Source organism: Cherax quadricarinatus, chromosome 28 (assembly GCF_038502225.1).
Source record: "Cherax quadricarinatus isolate ZL_2023a chromosome 28, ASM3850222v1, whole genome shotgun sequence".
Classification (NCBI taxonomy): Eukaryota; Metazoa; Arthropoda; class Malacostraca; order Decapoda; family Parastacidae; genus Cherax; species Cherax quadricarinatus.
In genome coordinates, this window is record NC_091319.1 from 22,803,358 (window position 1) to 22,820,838 (window position 17,481).

The 17,481-nt window shown below is 40.4% G+C and overlaps 1 protein-coding gene across 3 annotated transcripts in view; it reads left to right on the forward strand.

Annotated features, from left to right (window-relative positions):
• Positions 1-1,307: 1,307 nt before the first annotated feature.
• The window catches only part of LOC128693348 (uncharacterized), a 61,894-nt gene continuing 45,720 nt past the window's right edge, over positions 1,308-17,481 (forward strand). For 2 of the 3 annotated variants that reach the window (XM_053783036.2, XM_053783039.2), the window contains exons 1-5: positions 1,669-2,092; positions 10,886-11,041; positions 12,019-12,141; positions 15,583-15,648; positions 15,977-16,096. In XM_053783036.2, coding sequence (XP_053639011.1) covers positions 1,804-2,092; positions 10,886-11,041; positions 12,019-12,141; positions 15,583-15,648; positions 15,977-16,096 — 754 coding nt within the window. In that variant the 5' untranslated portion in view covers positions 1,669-1,803. Of the gene's footprint in view, positions 2,093-10,885; positions 11,042-12,018; positions 12,142-15,582; positions 15,649-15,976; positions 16,097-17,481 lie in introns of all 3 variants that reach the window. The other variant, XM_053783037.2, reaches the window with a different exon arrangement.

The following is a 17,481-nucleotide window of genomic DNA, read 5'->3' on the forward strand; positions in this document are numbered from 1 at the left end:
AGTCTGAAAGATTTAGAGAGTTTGGATCTATGTGTAAATCAATGTAATAATGCCACATTATGAGGTCGTATGAGGGAGGAATCGAGGGAGGGAAGAAGAGAGGGAGTAAGAAAGGGAGGGAAGATGGGAGGGGGATAGGAAAGGCGGTAGGAAAGAAAGGAGGAAGGGAGGTAGGGAGGAAGGGAGGTAGGGAAGTAGGGAGGAAGAAGGGGGAGTGAAACAGGGAAGGAGGGAGGGAGGGAGGGGAAATATAAATTGTGATAGATGAAAGGAGAAAGGGAGAGGAAATAGAAAGGGAGGTATGGGAGATAGAGGAAGGGAGGGAGGGAAATATGGGAGATTGAGGGAAGGAGGGAGGGAGGAAAGGAGGGAGGATAGAGAGATGAAGGAAGGGAGAGAGGGAGGCAGATAGATGGAGGGAGGGAGATGAATGGACTGATGATTGTTTTACTTCATCAAAAATGGAAACATCAAGAGTGTGCAGCAGCTATGTTAGTCTATAATCTGTATCATGAGTGACCAGCGATGTTTCTCTCTCATGTTGTTCCATCACTCTGGACACTGCTTATACAAGCTGTTGAAGTCTGTCAGCCTGAGCTGACAGACTGCAGTGGTGTCAGCCTGAGCTGACAGACTGCAGTGGTGTCAGCCTGAGCTGACAGACTGCAGTGGTGTCAGCCTGAGCCGGGAGGCTTCAGTAGCGTCAACTTAAGCTGGCAGAATTCAGTGGAATCAGCTTGAGTTGGCAGACTTCAGTAGTGTCAGTCTGAGCTGGCAGACTTCAGTAGTGTCAGTCTGAGCTGGCAGACTTCAGTAGTGTCAGTCTGAGCTGGGAGACTTCAGTAGTATCAGCCTGAGTTGGCAGACTTCAGTAGCGTCAGTCTGGCTTTGAGACTTCAGTAAATCAATAAGGATATCGTCAAGTTTTCCAGTAAGGTTCATGAATTAGGGCAGCTTCAGGGGTTTCCTTCCAACAGAACTGGAGTTACTATCACTTCCGAACTACTATCTCTCAGGATAGTCTGTGACCCTCTCCCATACACACACCAAAAATGAAATTTTTATGAAGATATCTCCATCATCCCAGAAAGGTGGCAAGAGAAATTATACATTGCAGAGAGAGAGAGAGAGAGAGAGAGAGAGAGAGAGAGAGAGAGAGAAAGGAGGGAGGAAGGGAGAGGAGGGAAGAGAGGATAGAGGAGACATGGAAGTGGTGTTGAAAGGTTGAGTGTTGACGCCTCTGGTTCCCGTGCACTGTGTGTTATTGATGATATACACGGTAGCAAGTGCGGCCCTCTGGCACTCTGGCCTGGGTCACCACTCTATACACACACATACACTGGCACTCTTCAGTGTGCTCACTAGCCTAATACAACACTATCATCCAAATTTTTGTACACTAACATATTCCAGCACCACTCTCAGAACAAGGTAGAAGACAACAAACTCAGCTGGGAATTACGTACACTACATCGAACAGAAATGTTGCACTTATATTTGTATCTTTAGATAAACATTCATCATAACGTAAACACCAGTTATGGACCCGACTTTACATCTCAGCTTGAGTAATTCTAGGCAGTAAGAGAAAAGTAAAAACAAACCTTAAGATCGAAACATAATTGCCTGCAGACTCTCACAAGTCTACCAAATACGTCCAGTACAGCCTCTTGTAGTGCCTGCATCATCAGCCAGGTAGTTTTTTTAGCAGACCTCATCCCACACTCACAAACATTCGTATTTCCCATCAGGGAATATCAACTTTTGTAGGGCTCTGAGCACGTCACTCAGAGCACCAGCAAGATGGCAAACGCGCCGAACTTGCTGCTCTCGCACCACCTATTGGGGAATCCTCTCCTTCAGTACCAGCTGCTACTCAACAGCCTCCTTCTGCCCATGGTGGCACCACCTGAGCAATTCGACGGCACTGTGCCAGAGAGTACCTCGGTGCCTGATGACGGTGCCAATGTTGATATGGATGATTACCTACGCATGACGGCGCTCTCTAACCAGCTGGCCATCACGCAACTTAACCAGCTGGTGGCGCAGCTGGCTGAATCTGACACTGGTGCCAACTGCAAAGACAACAAAAGTAAGTTATGTTGCCGAGTTTTTTTCTAATAGCTGACAATAACATTTTGAAGGTATTACATATTAAAGTTTAATAAAGGTTGAAGCTTGTGATGTATTAATGTATTGTGATGCATAAAGGAAGGTAGTGAGGTATTAAAGTATTGTGATACATAATGGAAGGTTGTGAGGTATTAATGTATTGTGATACATAATGGAAGGTAGTGAGGTATTAATGTATTGTGATACATAAAGGAAGGTAGTGAGGTATTAATGTATTGTGATACATAAAGGAAGGTAGTGAGGTATTAATGTATTGTGATACATAATGGAAGGTTGTGAGGTATTAATGTATTGTGATACATAAAGGAAGGTAGTGAGGTATTAATGTATTGTGATACATAATGGAAGGTAGTGAGGTATTAATGTATTGTGATACATAAAGGAAGGTAGTGAGGTATTAATGTATTGTGATACATAATGGAAGGTTGTGAGGTATTAATGTATTGTGATACATAAAGGAAGGTTGTGAGGTATTAATGTATTGTGATACATAAAGGAAGGTTGTGAGGTATTAATGTATTGTAATACATAATGGAAGGCTGTGAGGTATTAATGTATTGTGATACATAATGGAAGGTTGTGAGGTATTAATGTATTGTGATACATAATGGAAGGTTGTGAGGTATTAATGTATTGTGATACATAATGGAAGGTTGTGAGGTATTAATGTATTGTAATACATAATGGAAGGCTGTGAGGTATTAATGTATTGTGATACATAATGGAAGGTTGTGAGGTATTAATGTATTGTGATACATAAAGGAAGGTTGTGAGGTATTAATGTATTGTGATACATAAAGGAAGGTTGTGAGGTATTAATGTATTGTGATACATAAAGGAAGGTTGTGAGGTATTAATGTATTGTGATACATAAAGGAAGGTTGTGAGGTATTAATGTATTGTGATACATAATGGAAGGTTGTGAGGTATTAATGTATTGTGATACATAATGGAAGGTTGTGAGGTATTAATGTATTGTGATACATAATGGAAGGTTGTGAGGTATTAATGTATTGTGATACATAAAGGAAGGTAGTGAGGTATTAATGTATTGTAATACATAATGGAAGGCTGTGAGGTATTAATGTATTCTGATACATAAAGGAAGGTTGTGAGGTATTAATGTATTCTGATACATAAAGAAAGATAGTGAGGTAGTAATATGGTGATACATAATGGTAATGAGGTATAAATATATGGCGACACATAAAGGAAGGCAGTGGTGTTGATGTATTGGTTAATGAAGAAGCCAGTGAGAGTCAAGCAAGATGTGAACTTTACCAAGAACTTGAACTGGGATCATCCAGTCAACATACAACATACACACACACATGCATACAACACATACGAAACACAATATGACAAATCATTCACACACATACAAATATTAACTAAACATGAGTAAAGCAAAATTGCTAAAAGATACATAGGAAAAAAGGGTAAAAATAAAGGTCCGAGAAGAGCCACTCGAGGTAAAAGAAAAGAACAATAAAAGACTTTAAAACACATGCATAAAACCAGCGCAAAAGACGTGTATCAATTAAAAAGTTTCACCAGATGGTGCACACTGAATGTTTCATGTGTCAGCTGGGGTAGGGGAGCACAAACACACTAAAGGGGGTAAAAAGGTCATGACGAACTATGAAAGAATGTAGTGCATGACACACAGTTAAATTGTACAACACAGTCAGTCAAACAAGACAAGACGAAGAGTGATGGAGTGAGAGGCTTTTATGCTTTGTGTTACCTACTTGTACTACAGGGGAGGAACTATGTTCCTGGTTGTCTCTTCTTCAGTGTTTAATGTACCATATAAGTTCGTAAAAATTCCCGTGGTTGTAGCACTCATTGCCTGGTCCTGCGACGCACTGTGTTCTTCCTCCACTCTGAGAAGAAAAACATTCTTGCATCGTTTCGCCACAGTTTTTTACTCAGTTTACAACTTTAGCTACTTTTCCCTGTTAATGCTGGTTCAAGTATTCGCATCCAATATTTCATCTCTGTTTATGACCTAATATGTGAACATTATGCCTCGATGTTCCCTCCTATCATATTTTTTACTGAACACAGACACTGTCACAGTAACTTCCCTATTTTTTCGGATTTTTTGTTTTTTTTAGGACAAACTGGTTCCCATTTTCCTATACTACTATAATCATTATGTTCGTGGGGAAGCACCTAACAGAATCTGGGGAATGGGAAGTAATCAGGTTTGCTCCAAGGAAGAGGTGGGAAACTGAAATTTAGTAGTCGAAAAGCCCTTCACCAGCATCAAGGGGACACATACACACACACACACATACACAATGTGAAAGACATGATGGAAGGGATAGACTCAGAGGTGTCCCTGTTCGCAGATGATGTGAAGTTAATGAGGAGAATTAAATCAGATAAGGATCAGGCAGGACTTCAAAGAGACCTGGACAGGCTGGACACGTGGTCCAGCAACTGGCTTCCTGAATTCAACCTTGCCAAATGCAAGGTCATGAAGATCGGGGAAGGGCAAAGAAGGCCGCAGACAAAGTATAGGCTAGGTGGTCAGCAAACCTCGCTCAAGGAGAAAGATCTTTGGGTGACCATAACACCGAATACGTCTCCGGAGGCACACATCAACCAGATAACTGCTGCAGCATATGGGCGCCTGCAAAACCTGAGAATAGCATTCCGATACCTTAGTAAGGAATCGTTCAAGACATTGTACACTGTGTACATCAGGCCCATACTGGAGTATGCAGCACCAGTTTGGAACCCACACCTGGTCAAGCACGTCAAGAAATTAGAGAAAGTGCAAAGGTTTGCAACAAGGCTAGTTCCGGAGCTCAGGGGTATGTCCTACAAAGAAAGGTTGAGGGAAATCGGACTGACGACACTGGAGGACAGGAGGGTCAGGGGAGACATAATAACGACATACAAAATACTGCATGGAATAGATAAGGTGGACAGAGACAGGTTGTTCCAGAGAGGGGACACAGAAACAAGGGGTCACAATTGGAAGCTGAAGACTCAGACGAGTCAGAGGGATGTTAGGAAGTATTTCTTCAGTCATAGAGTCATCAGAAAGTGGAATAGCCTAGCCTCACTCTCTCAGTGGCCTTCACTCAGTCAACAAGGCCCAATCCTCTCTCCCTCGCAGGCAAGGCCCTCCCGGGCCATGGGCACTTAACACACTGCCTGTGTACCCCATGACATTGCAAATATAGTAAGAAACCTCCGAAGCCTTATCATTACTCCCCGCTACCAAGAATGACCAATAATCCGTTAACCAAGCCACGGAGATCAGCAAGACACATGGAGCAATCCATGTGGAGTGTCGACGATGCCACGTGGATCTACAAGCCATGTGGGTTACCAAGCCAGACATCCCAGGCCACATGCTGTGGTCTGCTGCCACATCACACTGATGTCACCTTATGACGTCACCCACAATGCTGCCCGACTTCACGCCACCGACGATGCTGCCCGACTTCATGTCGTCACCTCGAGATGTCTGCTGATGTCACCATGCTGCTGACGTCACCTCGCAACATCATGCCCGACATCACATGATGTCACATGGAGTGTTCTGGTAATTATTTCAGTATTGTCGAGAAGATTGAGAGAAGATATATGTCATGTGTTAATTAATTCCTCTCAGTCAGTGTTCTCACATGTTCGTGTATAGCTTAGTGTCGATTTTTGCACAGAAAATGATCATTTGCTAGTAAGCCATGTAGTACCGCATGTGCAGTGCAGGTGTGTGCAGTTTCCCATGTGTCCTGTGTGGCCTTGAGCCCAGCTGTGTGTCGACCACAGGTCTGCACCCCGACCACTGTGTAGCACCTCGTGTTACTTGTCACCCAGTGTGACCCGCATGTTTGACAGCTGATATTAGTCAGCCCTGAGCATCTGAGCCTCTTGTACAGAAAGCTATTTATGTTGGCCGCTCGTGATGCCCTGCAGAATCGTACCTGCTATGATTCCCATCGAGATTTGTTTCACTTCACCTCCTGACCTTTAGAGTGCAGTTATATGTAGAGAAACAAGTCTTGGGACGCTTAGCCTAACCTCTACTATAATTCCAACTGCCCAGAGTATGGCACTCGTCAAACTGCAGTTAGCCCTGTCGGCAGGCGCTGTCTCAGCCTCATGTCATAGCTTCAGTGAGCAGCCTGCACAAAGATGATGTCACTTTGACTGCTAGCTCACTCACTGCAGTATGGTGTATGCTGTTACTACTCCCAGATGTTTTGCCGAGTCGTCTCTGCCACCACTCACTGCACGCTCACTGGCAGTGACAGCCCAGCGACAGTACCAGTAGAGAAATGCCCTCCTGAGTCGCTTGCCAGAAGAAGTCCTGCCCAGTTGCCGAGTGGTGACGACGCCTCACTCGAGGGAACCAGCAGGTTGTGCCCCAGGTTGAGTGAAACCCTGCAGTGACTACTACGATGACTGCTTCACCATTCCGGAAGAGACTGTACCCTGTTACGTTACAGCTTGGCTGCAGCGATGTCTCCTGTGTTACAGTATCTGTCCAGATGCAGGAAGGTGTGCAGTGATGCCCCTCAATGCTCACTGCCTATGACCATGATGTTTAGCACATCCCGCCTGTTTTTTTCTTCCCTCCCTGTAGGAAGTTTTTTTTCCATGTCTGTGTATGTATATGTATGTTTTTTATTTTGTGTTCTGTGCCCTGTTCCTGTGAGAGAGAGACTGAGTTTTTTTTTTACTGCCAATCATGCTTGGGGTCGACCATGTGGTAGGTGGCCGAGTGAAATGTAGCCAGTGAGCCTATATGCCTAATTCCCATAGTTTCCACCAGAGGCCAGGCCTCTCGGTGGGCATGCCAGCCTGCCCACCCCTGTCTCTACCTCTCTCACTCAGCAGCCTTCACTCATACAACAGGCCTTACTCCTCTCTCCCTCGTGGCATGGCTCTCCCGGGCCATGGGCACTTAACACACTGCCTGTGTACCCCACTGCCTGTGTACCCGAAGATCTTATCTTTACTCCGCGCTACCAAGAACGACCCAATAAACCCTTAAATACTGAGTCTCGACCCCTGTAACCACAATTAGGTGAGTATGCACACACACACACATACACATACACACACATGCACACACACATACACACACATACACACACACATACACACAGACACACACACACACACACACACACACACACACACACACACACACACACACACACACACACACACACACACACAGATATATATATATATATATATATATATATATATATATATATATATATATATATATATATATATATATACATACACACCACTCTGGGTTTCCTTCTATTTTCTTACTAGTTCTTGTTCTTGTTTGTTTTCTCTTATCTCCATGGGGAAGTAGAACAGAATTCTTCCTCTGCAAGCCATGCCTGTCATAAGAGGCAAGTAACATGCCGGGAGCAAGGGGCTAGTAACCAGTGGTGGGCACAGCTAACTGAAAAGTTAGCTTCGCTAAACGCTAATCCGCTAATGCTAAACCGCTAAACAGCCGAAAAAATTAACGGAAGCTAATGCTAAACTTTAAGCACTAACTTTTTCAAATGAATTCAGATTTGATTTAGTTTCTTGGTCTTTTACTTTTACTTTTAAGACTTTTAGTACAGACCTGGAGAACTTCCTAATAAGATATAGAATGCCAAGGTCATATGACGATCAAGTGCTGCTAGTGCAAAATTAGCACACTTGTCTCTGTACTGAAGCCCCATAACACCCCAACACACTGAGTTAGCTTATTTGACTGTTTTCTTCATTAGTTCCAGTTACTCATTGTATTCGTTCATTTTATTCTGTTTCTATTCATGTTTGCATTTAACTTAATTTAGATTTTGAACACAGTAAACTTACAAACAAGTAGTTGAAAATCATGCTTAAAGTTGCAACCTTGAGGCCAACTTATCGCTGCACTAGCGATAGTCATACTGGTGCACACAAATAGTTAAATGAACAAATGAAATCATAACGTCACTTTAAATCCAATATGCACTTTATTTACTGTACAAAATGCATAGCATGGGTATCATGTCAAGATCGGATGATGGATGTGATGATGACTACTCTGGCTGGGCCTTCTCCATCGCTTTGATGTGATGCTGGTTGCCCTTCATGAGCTGCTCCTGCTAGTGGCACTGCCACAAGAAGATTGCCCTTGTTTTCCATGGGAAGATCCAGCCTTGATTCTCTCCTCAAACTTGATGGCATGCACAGGCTCGCTGCCTGTCTCTTGATGATGGTCTCCTTGGGCTGGCACATGACGCACAGGAAGTACAACATATTGGCGTTTTTCCTATCCTTTGACTAGAGGACAAAATAGTCATCCAGGTGGGGCCACGGGTTCTGCGACTCCTAGCTCTCAGCCTGAGCGGCATCTGCTTCAACCACAGCAGCTGCAGACTCCTCAACATCTTCAGGTGGAACAGATTTATGTCTCCCCTGTTCATAAGACAAGTCAAAGCACCCCACTGATCGTTGGCACTGTAAGACTATAACAGTGCTGCTCAGATACTGCTACTGCTGCATTGACAAGTCACATTTACATGTAGTCAGTCAATAGCGTGCCTGACTGACTGTTGGAGAAACGCCCACAACAGACAGGAACACGTGTGCCATTGAAAAGGTACTGCTTTCCGCTTACAACATAAGAAATTTTTTAGCGGACTCAAAGTAGCAGACCTTTATTTAGCAGAAGCTAATCGGTCCGCTAACGGTTTCCGAAGTTAGCGGAGCTAAACAAAAAGTTAGTTCCGCTAATTAGCGGAACTTTGCCCAACACTGCTATTAACCACTTCTAATGCATATATAACTAAATTTGAAAAGAGAAACTTTCGTTTTTCTTTCTGGGTCACCTTGCTTTGGTGGGTTACGGCTGGTTTGTTGTTGAAAGAAGATATATATATTTGTTAGCCTCTTCCATTTCCTGTTAGTTTTAAATTTTTGGTTTCATTTTTAATGATCATCTAATGCTGCCCTGGTCAAAATTTGTGTCTTAGTTAATCCCTGTTACTCTATAGAAAAAAAAAGTATATTTATTTCTTCCTCAATTATTATGTCAATTATGTTTTATTTTAATAATTCTTTCTTCCTTCGATATGTACTGTATAAGTGATAAATCCTTCCATGTCTCTTCATGTTCCTGTCGCCAGTATTATTACTTTTTTTTTGCTGTATACCAGCGAGGGTTAATCATACTCGGCTTGTTCTCATTCTCATTCTTATTCTTATAATGTAGTCACTTAGCCTTAATACCATAATCTGTAAGGATTTAATGTTAAGAATTAATCTAAGTCTGCCCGAAATGCCTAGCCATGCTAGGTGTCCTAGTGGCCCCCTCTGTAATTAGTATTTTATAACATGTAAACCACACAATATCCAAATCCTGTAAACTCCACATTGTGACCCTTATAGAGAATAAACTTGATTTTATTTTATTTTATTTGCTACATTCTCTTTGTTCTTGATGATTTCTAAGTATTTTCTGATCTCCCATTGAGTAATGCCTTGTTATTGATGAAGACAGGTACTGAGAGGTGTTGATGTTTTGTTATTGATGAAGGCAGGTACTGAGAGGTGTTGATGCTTTGTTATTGATGAAGGCAGGTACTGAGAGGTGTTGATGTTTTGTTATTGATGAAGACAGGTACTGAGAGGTGTTGATGTTTTGTTATTGATGAAGGCAGGTGCTGAGAGGTGTTGATGTTTTGTTATTGATGAAGACAGGTACTGAGAGGTGTTGATGTTTTGTTATTGATAAAGGCAGGTACTGAGAGGTGTTGATGTTTTGTTATTGATGAAGGCAGGTGCTGAGAGGTGTTGATGTCTTGTTATTGATGAAGGCAGGTACTGAGAGGTGTTGATGTTTTGTTATTGATGAAGGCAGGTACTGAGAGGTGTTGATGTTTTGTTATTGATGAAGGCAGGTGCTGAGAGGTGTTGATGTCTTGTTATTGATGAAGGCAGGTACTGAGAGGTGTTGATGTTTTGTTATTGATGAAGGCAGGTACTGAGAGGTGTTGATGTCTTGTTATTAATGAAGGCAGGTACTGAGAGGAGTTGATGTCTTGTTATTGATGAAGGCAGGTGCTGAGAGGTGTTGATGTCTTGTTATTGATGAAGGCAGGTACTGAGAGGAGTTGATGTCTTGTTATTGATGAAGGCAGGTACTGAGAGGAGTTGATGTCTTTTAATTGATGTCCGAACGCTGATCCATTTCTTTATCTCAAATATGAAATAATATTTTTTGACATATCTAGAAACACAAATAGGTTAAATCTCAATATAGAGTCAAAAGACTAGCATGTTATGTTATCTAAACAAACGTTTGCAACTCCCCATTATGCCCCAAAATCCATTAATATTATTTTGTAAGACATGGGTCGTTTTCCAACAATATAAAACGACCTACATATTGAAAACACATTTAACATCACTCATTCCCTGTCAGTACCAGACCTCACATAGAAGAAAGAAGCTTATAACGACGTTTGGGTCCGACTTGGAGAATTGACTAGCCTGACTAGTTAATGGTCCAAGTTGGACCGAAACGTCGTCATAAGTTTATCTCTCCTATGTGAGGGCTATTTGTGTGTTGTTCCAGTTGCGGTATTGTTTAGTCCCTAACAGTATTGCCAGACCTAGCAGTGTTGCCAGACCTAGCAGCGTTGCCAGACGTGCAGAGGTATGATATAAATGAACCTCGGAACCTTTTCCGAAATAGCTAATATGCATTAATATATTGCAGAGGGCGAGCAGAGGGAGCAGGAGGCTGCTCAGCAGCGGGAGTACCAGAGGAAGCTGCTGCAGCTGATATCAGAGGGCTTCAAGGCGCTGTCCAAGGAACTTGGTCACACCAAGACGCAGGTCGCCAGTGGCTTCAATCTTACAGCTACCGGGCAAGGCAAGGATGGAGGGTGAACCACGGGTATACCTGTAGTATACCTGTGACCGGGTTCAAGGATTCTTCTACCGTGGCAGCCCGGCTTGACGCCAGGCTTCCATGACTGTCTGGTCAACCAGACTGTTCTTCCTAGCGGCCCGTAGGCCCACGTAACTCTCAGAACCAGTATACCAGTAGAACTATGAGGGAAGGGTATCACTCATATTTCCTGGGAAAGAGGATGCGCTAAACCGTACGAGACAGTCCACATAGCATATTCCATGTTCCTTCTAAGCCCCGCCCCCCCCCCCCCCCAAAAAAAAAAAAAAAGTTGAACGTCCAGAAGGAGGGCGGTGGAATTAAAATGACCCATACGAATTTAACGCTCAATGAATAATAATAATTAATAATAACAATAATAATAATTACATAATCCGTATTCCTAAATTCGTTGCTTATCGAAAGGTACAAGTGTGCCACTTGCTTTGGATTTTGATCCGAGGAAAGAGAGAGATAAAGATCCTCCGTGATTCCTTATGTCACCATTCCCTTCACCGTCAAAGTATTCCCCGTGAAAGAAGGAAGGAAGGAGTGAAGGAAGGGAAATCAGTATTATTATTATGAGAAATGGTTGCATAAACATGTAGCTCAAAGGAGATGTTCGGCTTACAAACGAAAGAGCCCCAGTTTGATTCCCAGACTGGGCGAGATGTATGGACGTATGGTATACGCCTGCTGCCGGTATTCATCTACAGTAGATTATACCTTGAGAAGTATAGAACTCAGTGTATGATGTATCACACAGCAACGTAATTTGAATAACAGATATACTATCCGTCATCACTTAGCATCTTGGTATTAGACTGTGTTATGGGTTGCGTCTTGGTAAGGGTGGGATGTTATATGCCTTAGATTGGGTTTGACTTTGGATTAAGCTCAAGTGAATAACAGATCTTAGCCTGTAAATTGAAATGTTAAAAATTAAACCTTTCAAACAGAGTCGTCGAAAAGCATGCTGCTGCAGGCGCTGCTGGAGGGATTCAACAACAGCAACCTGGACGTGGCTGACCTGAGACGTCAAGTTGAGAGTCTCAGCGTCTCCTTCAACATCGAACTACAAGGTACAGTCTTGCTGCTGCTACACTTCCTCACGTACTCTTCCACCACCCAACACTGACCAAAAAAAAAAAAAAAAAAAAAAAAATTAAAAACTCATATTCTCTCTCTACTGTCTTGTTCCTGACTCCTCTCAGTCACATTCACAAAGTAAACCTGGTTATCCTTGACACAGGATATTCTGTTCTAAACATAAATTTTGCCTATTTATTCTCCTCTGGCGTCTTGAGTCTGCGCCAACTATTCCTCTTGCTATCAATAATATTTATTTTTTTCAATATATAGATACACAACTATCATTAATCCTTTTTCCTTTACCGATCATTCTATTCGTTACTTTAGAATGCCACATTGTCACGAGGATATAGATTTTGCCTCCATAGCGGCTACTTGATTCTGCACCCAATATCCATCCCGTGGATGGCAGTGCAAGAATATGTGGATACATTAAACACCTAGGAACTGGACTCCTAAAGGGTTAACAGTAGTACATATATTTCGTCTGTTACAAGCAAATTAAGGATATGCGCTTAAAATATCTGGTACCTTACTTTCACTAATAGTATACTGTGATATAACACATAGGTTATTATACCATCCGTATATTGCTCGGTAAGTGGACATTCAAGGACACGGTGTTGAAACAAGTGGCCAAGGGGCTTAGTACACGCTTTACATTTAGTTTGATCAACATCTGTTTATGTGCAAAACTGATAGAAGTACTTGTAACCAAGCCTATGCTTAGCTACTACATCGGTCATTCTATTTACATTGTAAGTTGCTCCATAAATGTACTTATCTACGTTCATGTTATCATAGTGAGTCAGTGACAGACATACACAAGCTTCTGTGTTCCCCCCACCCGGGGGAACAGTGCCGGGTTACCATCTGGAAAAGACCCGGGCCAGGACAGTAAGTGCGAATCATTTAAGTTCTGTGCTCCTATGACATTTAAATTTATTACTAACTTCTCTCAATATATTGTTTCTAACGTTTGACACAGTAAGATTAATGTTACAATCAACTTCTTCCTTTAAGATACTTTCTTTGGCTAATTTATCAAATTTTTCGTAACGCAGTAATTCATTGTTAGATGGAGTTAATAACAATTGTACATTATTGTTTTTCTTATTTTTCAGTAACTATTCCTGACTTATACAATGAGTATGATGTTATGAGTCATTATGTGAGTCAAGAACCTTCATTAATGACACAGTCAGTAATGATCAAGGAGTCAAGCTCAGTGGTATAAATTAACTTTAGCGCCACTAGGATGGCATAATAATTCAGTTTGTAACGTAGACACCCAGTTGTCAATTATCATGTCTAACTTAACATGGTTACGCTCGAGTTCTTATCTAAGGAGGTGGCAACAAGAGCAGATACCAGCCGATAATTTGTGATATCTTCTTACTAACAGTTAAGTGAGAAATTTACTTTTGAGCAGCTGCATTTATGCAAATGATTTAATAAAGAAATATTGGGGATGAGCTTCTAGGAAGAAGCTTGAAGATATGTAATAATAAATGAACACAGCTTCTGTGGAGAGGTAAAATTCTCTTGTTGTCCAGTGATACAGTTCATGTAGGTTATAAAATTTGATACAATAGTATGCTTACACAGTTCATCCGAATTTGTGTTTATTTATTTATAGGTATTTAGTAAGATTTTTGGAAATAAGTGTCTGGTTCATTTTTTAAACATCTAATGCTAAGTACAGCGTTAGGTTCAATTTTCCTATTACTAAAACTAGGAATATCAAGCCCTTGCCTTGTATTAAAGACCTTGACAATCCCAGGACATCTTCATGTCACTACTACTACACCTGCTACTGTCTAGGCAAAACGTTTTCAATAATAAAGATACATAAAAATAATTTTGTAGAAAATATGTTTTAAAGTGTCGATTTTGCTTATAGGCTTGGTAGGCTGAAACCTAGCACCTCAAAATCTAAGAGGCCTCCGGCCAAGGTGTGTAACATTTTTGATACTCTCAAAGGCCTTTCTTACACATGCTGTCATAACTCACAGTATTCCCTAAACAACTCTTCAGTAATGTTCCTTGCACTCCATTTTATAATAATACTGTCTTTTGTACTCATTTGTACTCTTGTTAATGAGAAGCAGAAAATGGAAGAACTGAAATTTGTGTTTATGCTGTATTTTTGGACAGATGTGCTAGGTCATTTTTATAAGGTCAGAAAAGCCATTCAGAAACCAGAATTGTTACTGAGTACTTGTGCACTTTTGTACAGTTCACTTCAAGATTTTTTAAGCAAAATTAGAGATTTTGATGAGCTTGAGAAAGAAGGAAAAGCCATCTTGCTAAATGTTAACTACAGAACTGTCACAAGGAGACAAAGAGTAAGGAAACGGCAGGGAAATAACGGAAGTGAACTTGGTTCTGATGTCTTAGATGAACTCTCTTCAAGAGATAACTTTAGGATAAAATCCTTTATTCCTGTACTAGATGCACTTGAAGCCAATTTAAGACGAAAAGCTACCGTGTAAAGTGATGTTGCATAAATGTTTTCCTTTCTTGCTAATCTGACAACATTTAAGCAAGAAATTCAACAGTGTGTTGAACTGTTGATGGAAACATACAGTACCTAGAAGATGTTCACCTGAAACATACTGATGAACTTTGCACTTTCACTTGTACATGAGACAAAACCATAAACCTACAGAAGAGCAGTCACTGTTTCATACACACATTTATTAAATTATACAAAAGGAAAAAATTCAGATGGTCTTCCCTAATGTGGAAGCAATCTTGTGACTATTTCTTAGCTTAATGGTCACTAACTCCTAGGGAGAGAGGTCTCTTTCAAGCCTCAAAAGAATAAAAATGAATTAAGGACCACAATATCTCCAGAGAGGTTGTTCACACTAAACATTCTGTGCATTGAAAGTGACAAACTTTAAACAAATTTTGTTAAACTTTTGGATGATTTTACTATCAGGAAGGCTAGAAAAACTTTTTTAGTCTTAGTGTATTTGATATAGTAGTTTATTTTCTTAATATGTATTCTAAAAGAATATATGTATTTTAAAGAATATAACAGTAAACTTACAATTCCATTTTTCTAAAAAATTCCTGCTCATTCCACAAAATGTTTACAAAGTTCAATTATAGTGAAAGTTTTTCACAGTGTTAATTTTAACATTTATGCTTTTTTCAATCACTACGTTATTTAACAATAACGTCTTATGTCCTTTAGAGGAGGAATTGTGAATTGCGGAATTTTAAGGACCCATCATCATCCTCGGCTTCACTGAATTTTGTTCAAAACACTCTTCCATCTTCTTGTAGTGGTGAGGGTGGGGGACTGGGAGGGGCCTCACAAGTGGAATAGCCTAGGGCCTCTCTTCATCTAAATCCGGCACTGGTTTTAAACCTAACTATCGTTAATGATCTATTTACATCCCTGCTGGTATCTCCTGTAGATCTGCTGGAGACACTGAAGGATGAGACGACCCAGCTCTTCAAGAACCACACCCACCTTGTCACAGGTGAGCTCATCACACAGGTTCTTTGTTTACTGTAGATTTTAGCTGGAGAACAAAGCTTAAGCTAATATAATTCATATAAGCTCTTTAAGCCGGAGGGAATGATGCAACGCTAAGAAGAATCAAGTATTTATATACAAGTCTGTTAGGATCAGTAAAAACAGATACGTGAGAAGCTGTGTAAGGATCAGTAAAGAGACAAGAGGCTTTGAAACATCCCACAGCTAGAACAGATGTTCTAGATAGTATCTTTATCTTATCATGTAAACATGGTACAAACGTGTAACAAATAACCTAAACTGAGTTCACACGATGAGAGTTTCACCTACAGAGTTGTCATCTGGAGTGCAGGATCGAGTGCTGGAAGGCTTCAGTAACTCCAGCGTGGAGGTGGCTACCCTCCGTCAGCAGCACCAAGACCTCAGTGACTCCCACACCACCACCATGCAAGGTACTCTAATAACTAACTTCAAGTGTTTCTTTTAATTTAATACAATATTTATTACTTGTAAGTTAATATTTATTATTTATGCTAATATTTATTACTTGTTAAGTTAATATTTATTATCTATGCTAATATTCATTACTTGTTAAGTTAATATTTATTATTTATGCTAATATTTATTACTTGTTAATATTTATTACTCGTTGCTGAAATACAAACTTAAAACAATTAAAATGACTCGCATTCAACATTAGTGAAGAGGAAACAATTTCTGCCCAGCTAGACTCTCTTCATTGCTATTTCCTACTGAAATATAATGCAACATATTTTCAGTATATTACTGATATCCCCTTTATATATATTCCGGCTTCCCTTTAGTACACTTCAATCATATCCTCAAACTTACACCTCTCAAGAGAGTACAAATTCAGTGTCTCCAGCCTAATCTTCCTATAAATAAAGGTATATGATATAGGGAACCTACTTCACCCTTCTGTATGTTTTCCAATGCATTTATGTCCATTCTGGATTACTGAGTCTAGAACTGAGCAGCATAATTTAAATGAGGTTATATCAAGGATTTATAAAGTTGAAGTATAACCTGAGGACTTCCATTACTTACACTTCTTGATATGAAGCCAAGAATTTTATTAGCTTTATTGCAAACATAATTGCATTTTTTTCGTCTTAGATGTTCTGTTGACAACAACACCTAAGTTTTTTTCACATTTAATTTGATTAAGGTCTATATTATTTGGTTTATAAGTGCCATATTTATTTGATTTTCCAAGAATTAGAACCTTACATTTGTCCACATTAGACTGCTTCTACCATTTCTCTGACCACATCAACCTATCCATATCATTCCATAGATCTCGAGCGACAGCAACGATTTAACGATGTATTTTAGTGTCCTCGGCATATTTGCTTATGTCCCTATTTATACCCTCATCTACATCGTTTATGAAAATCGTGAACAACAAAGGAGTCAGTACTAACCCCTGAAGAACATCACTTGCAACGGGTCCCCATTCTGATATCTCACTAATTCAAATTCACTGAGGTCTATCAGTCAACTAAGCCTCAAACCAGGAAATAATTTCTTCTTCAGTTTCTCGTATTCTTTATCTCGTTCTACTGCCACAAATACCTTGGTGAAAAAGGCTAGTAAATTCATAAGGGAGCAACACCTCTTGGTAAAAATCATGTTGAAATTCATTGATCAAATTATATCTCTCAAGATGACTTTTGAATTAGATCCACGATTATTGACGCCATCAACTTTCCCACGGCTTAGGTGGTTAGGGTGACTAGTGTATAACTTAAAGCTGTGAACATATATCCCACTTTATAAAAGGGTATCATATTTAGCACTTACCATTTACCCAGTA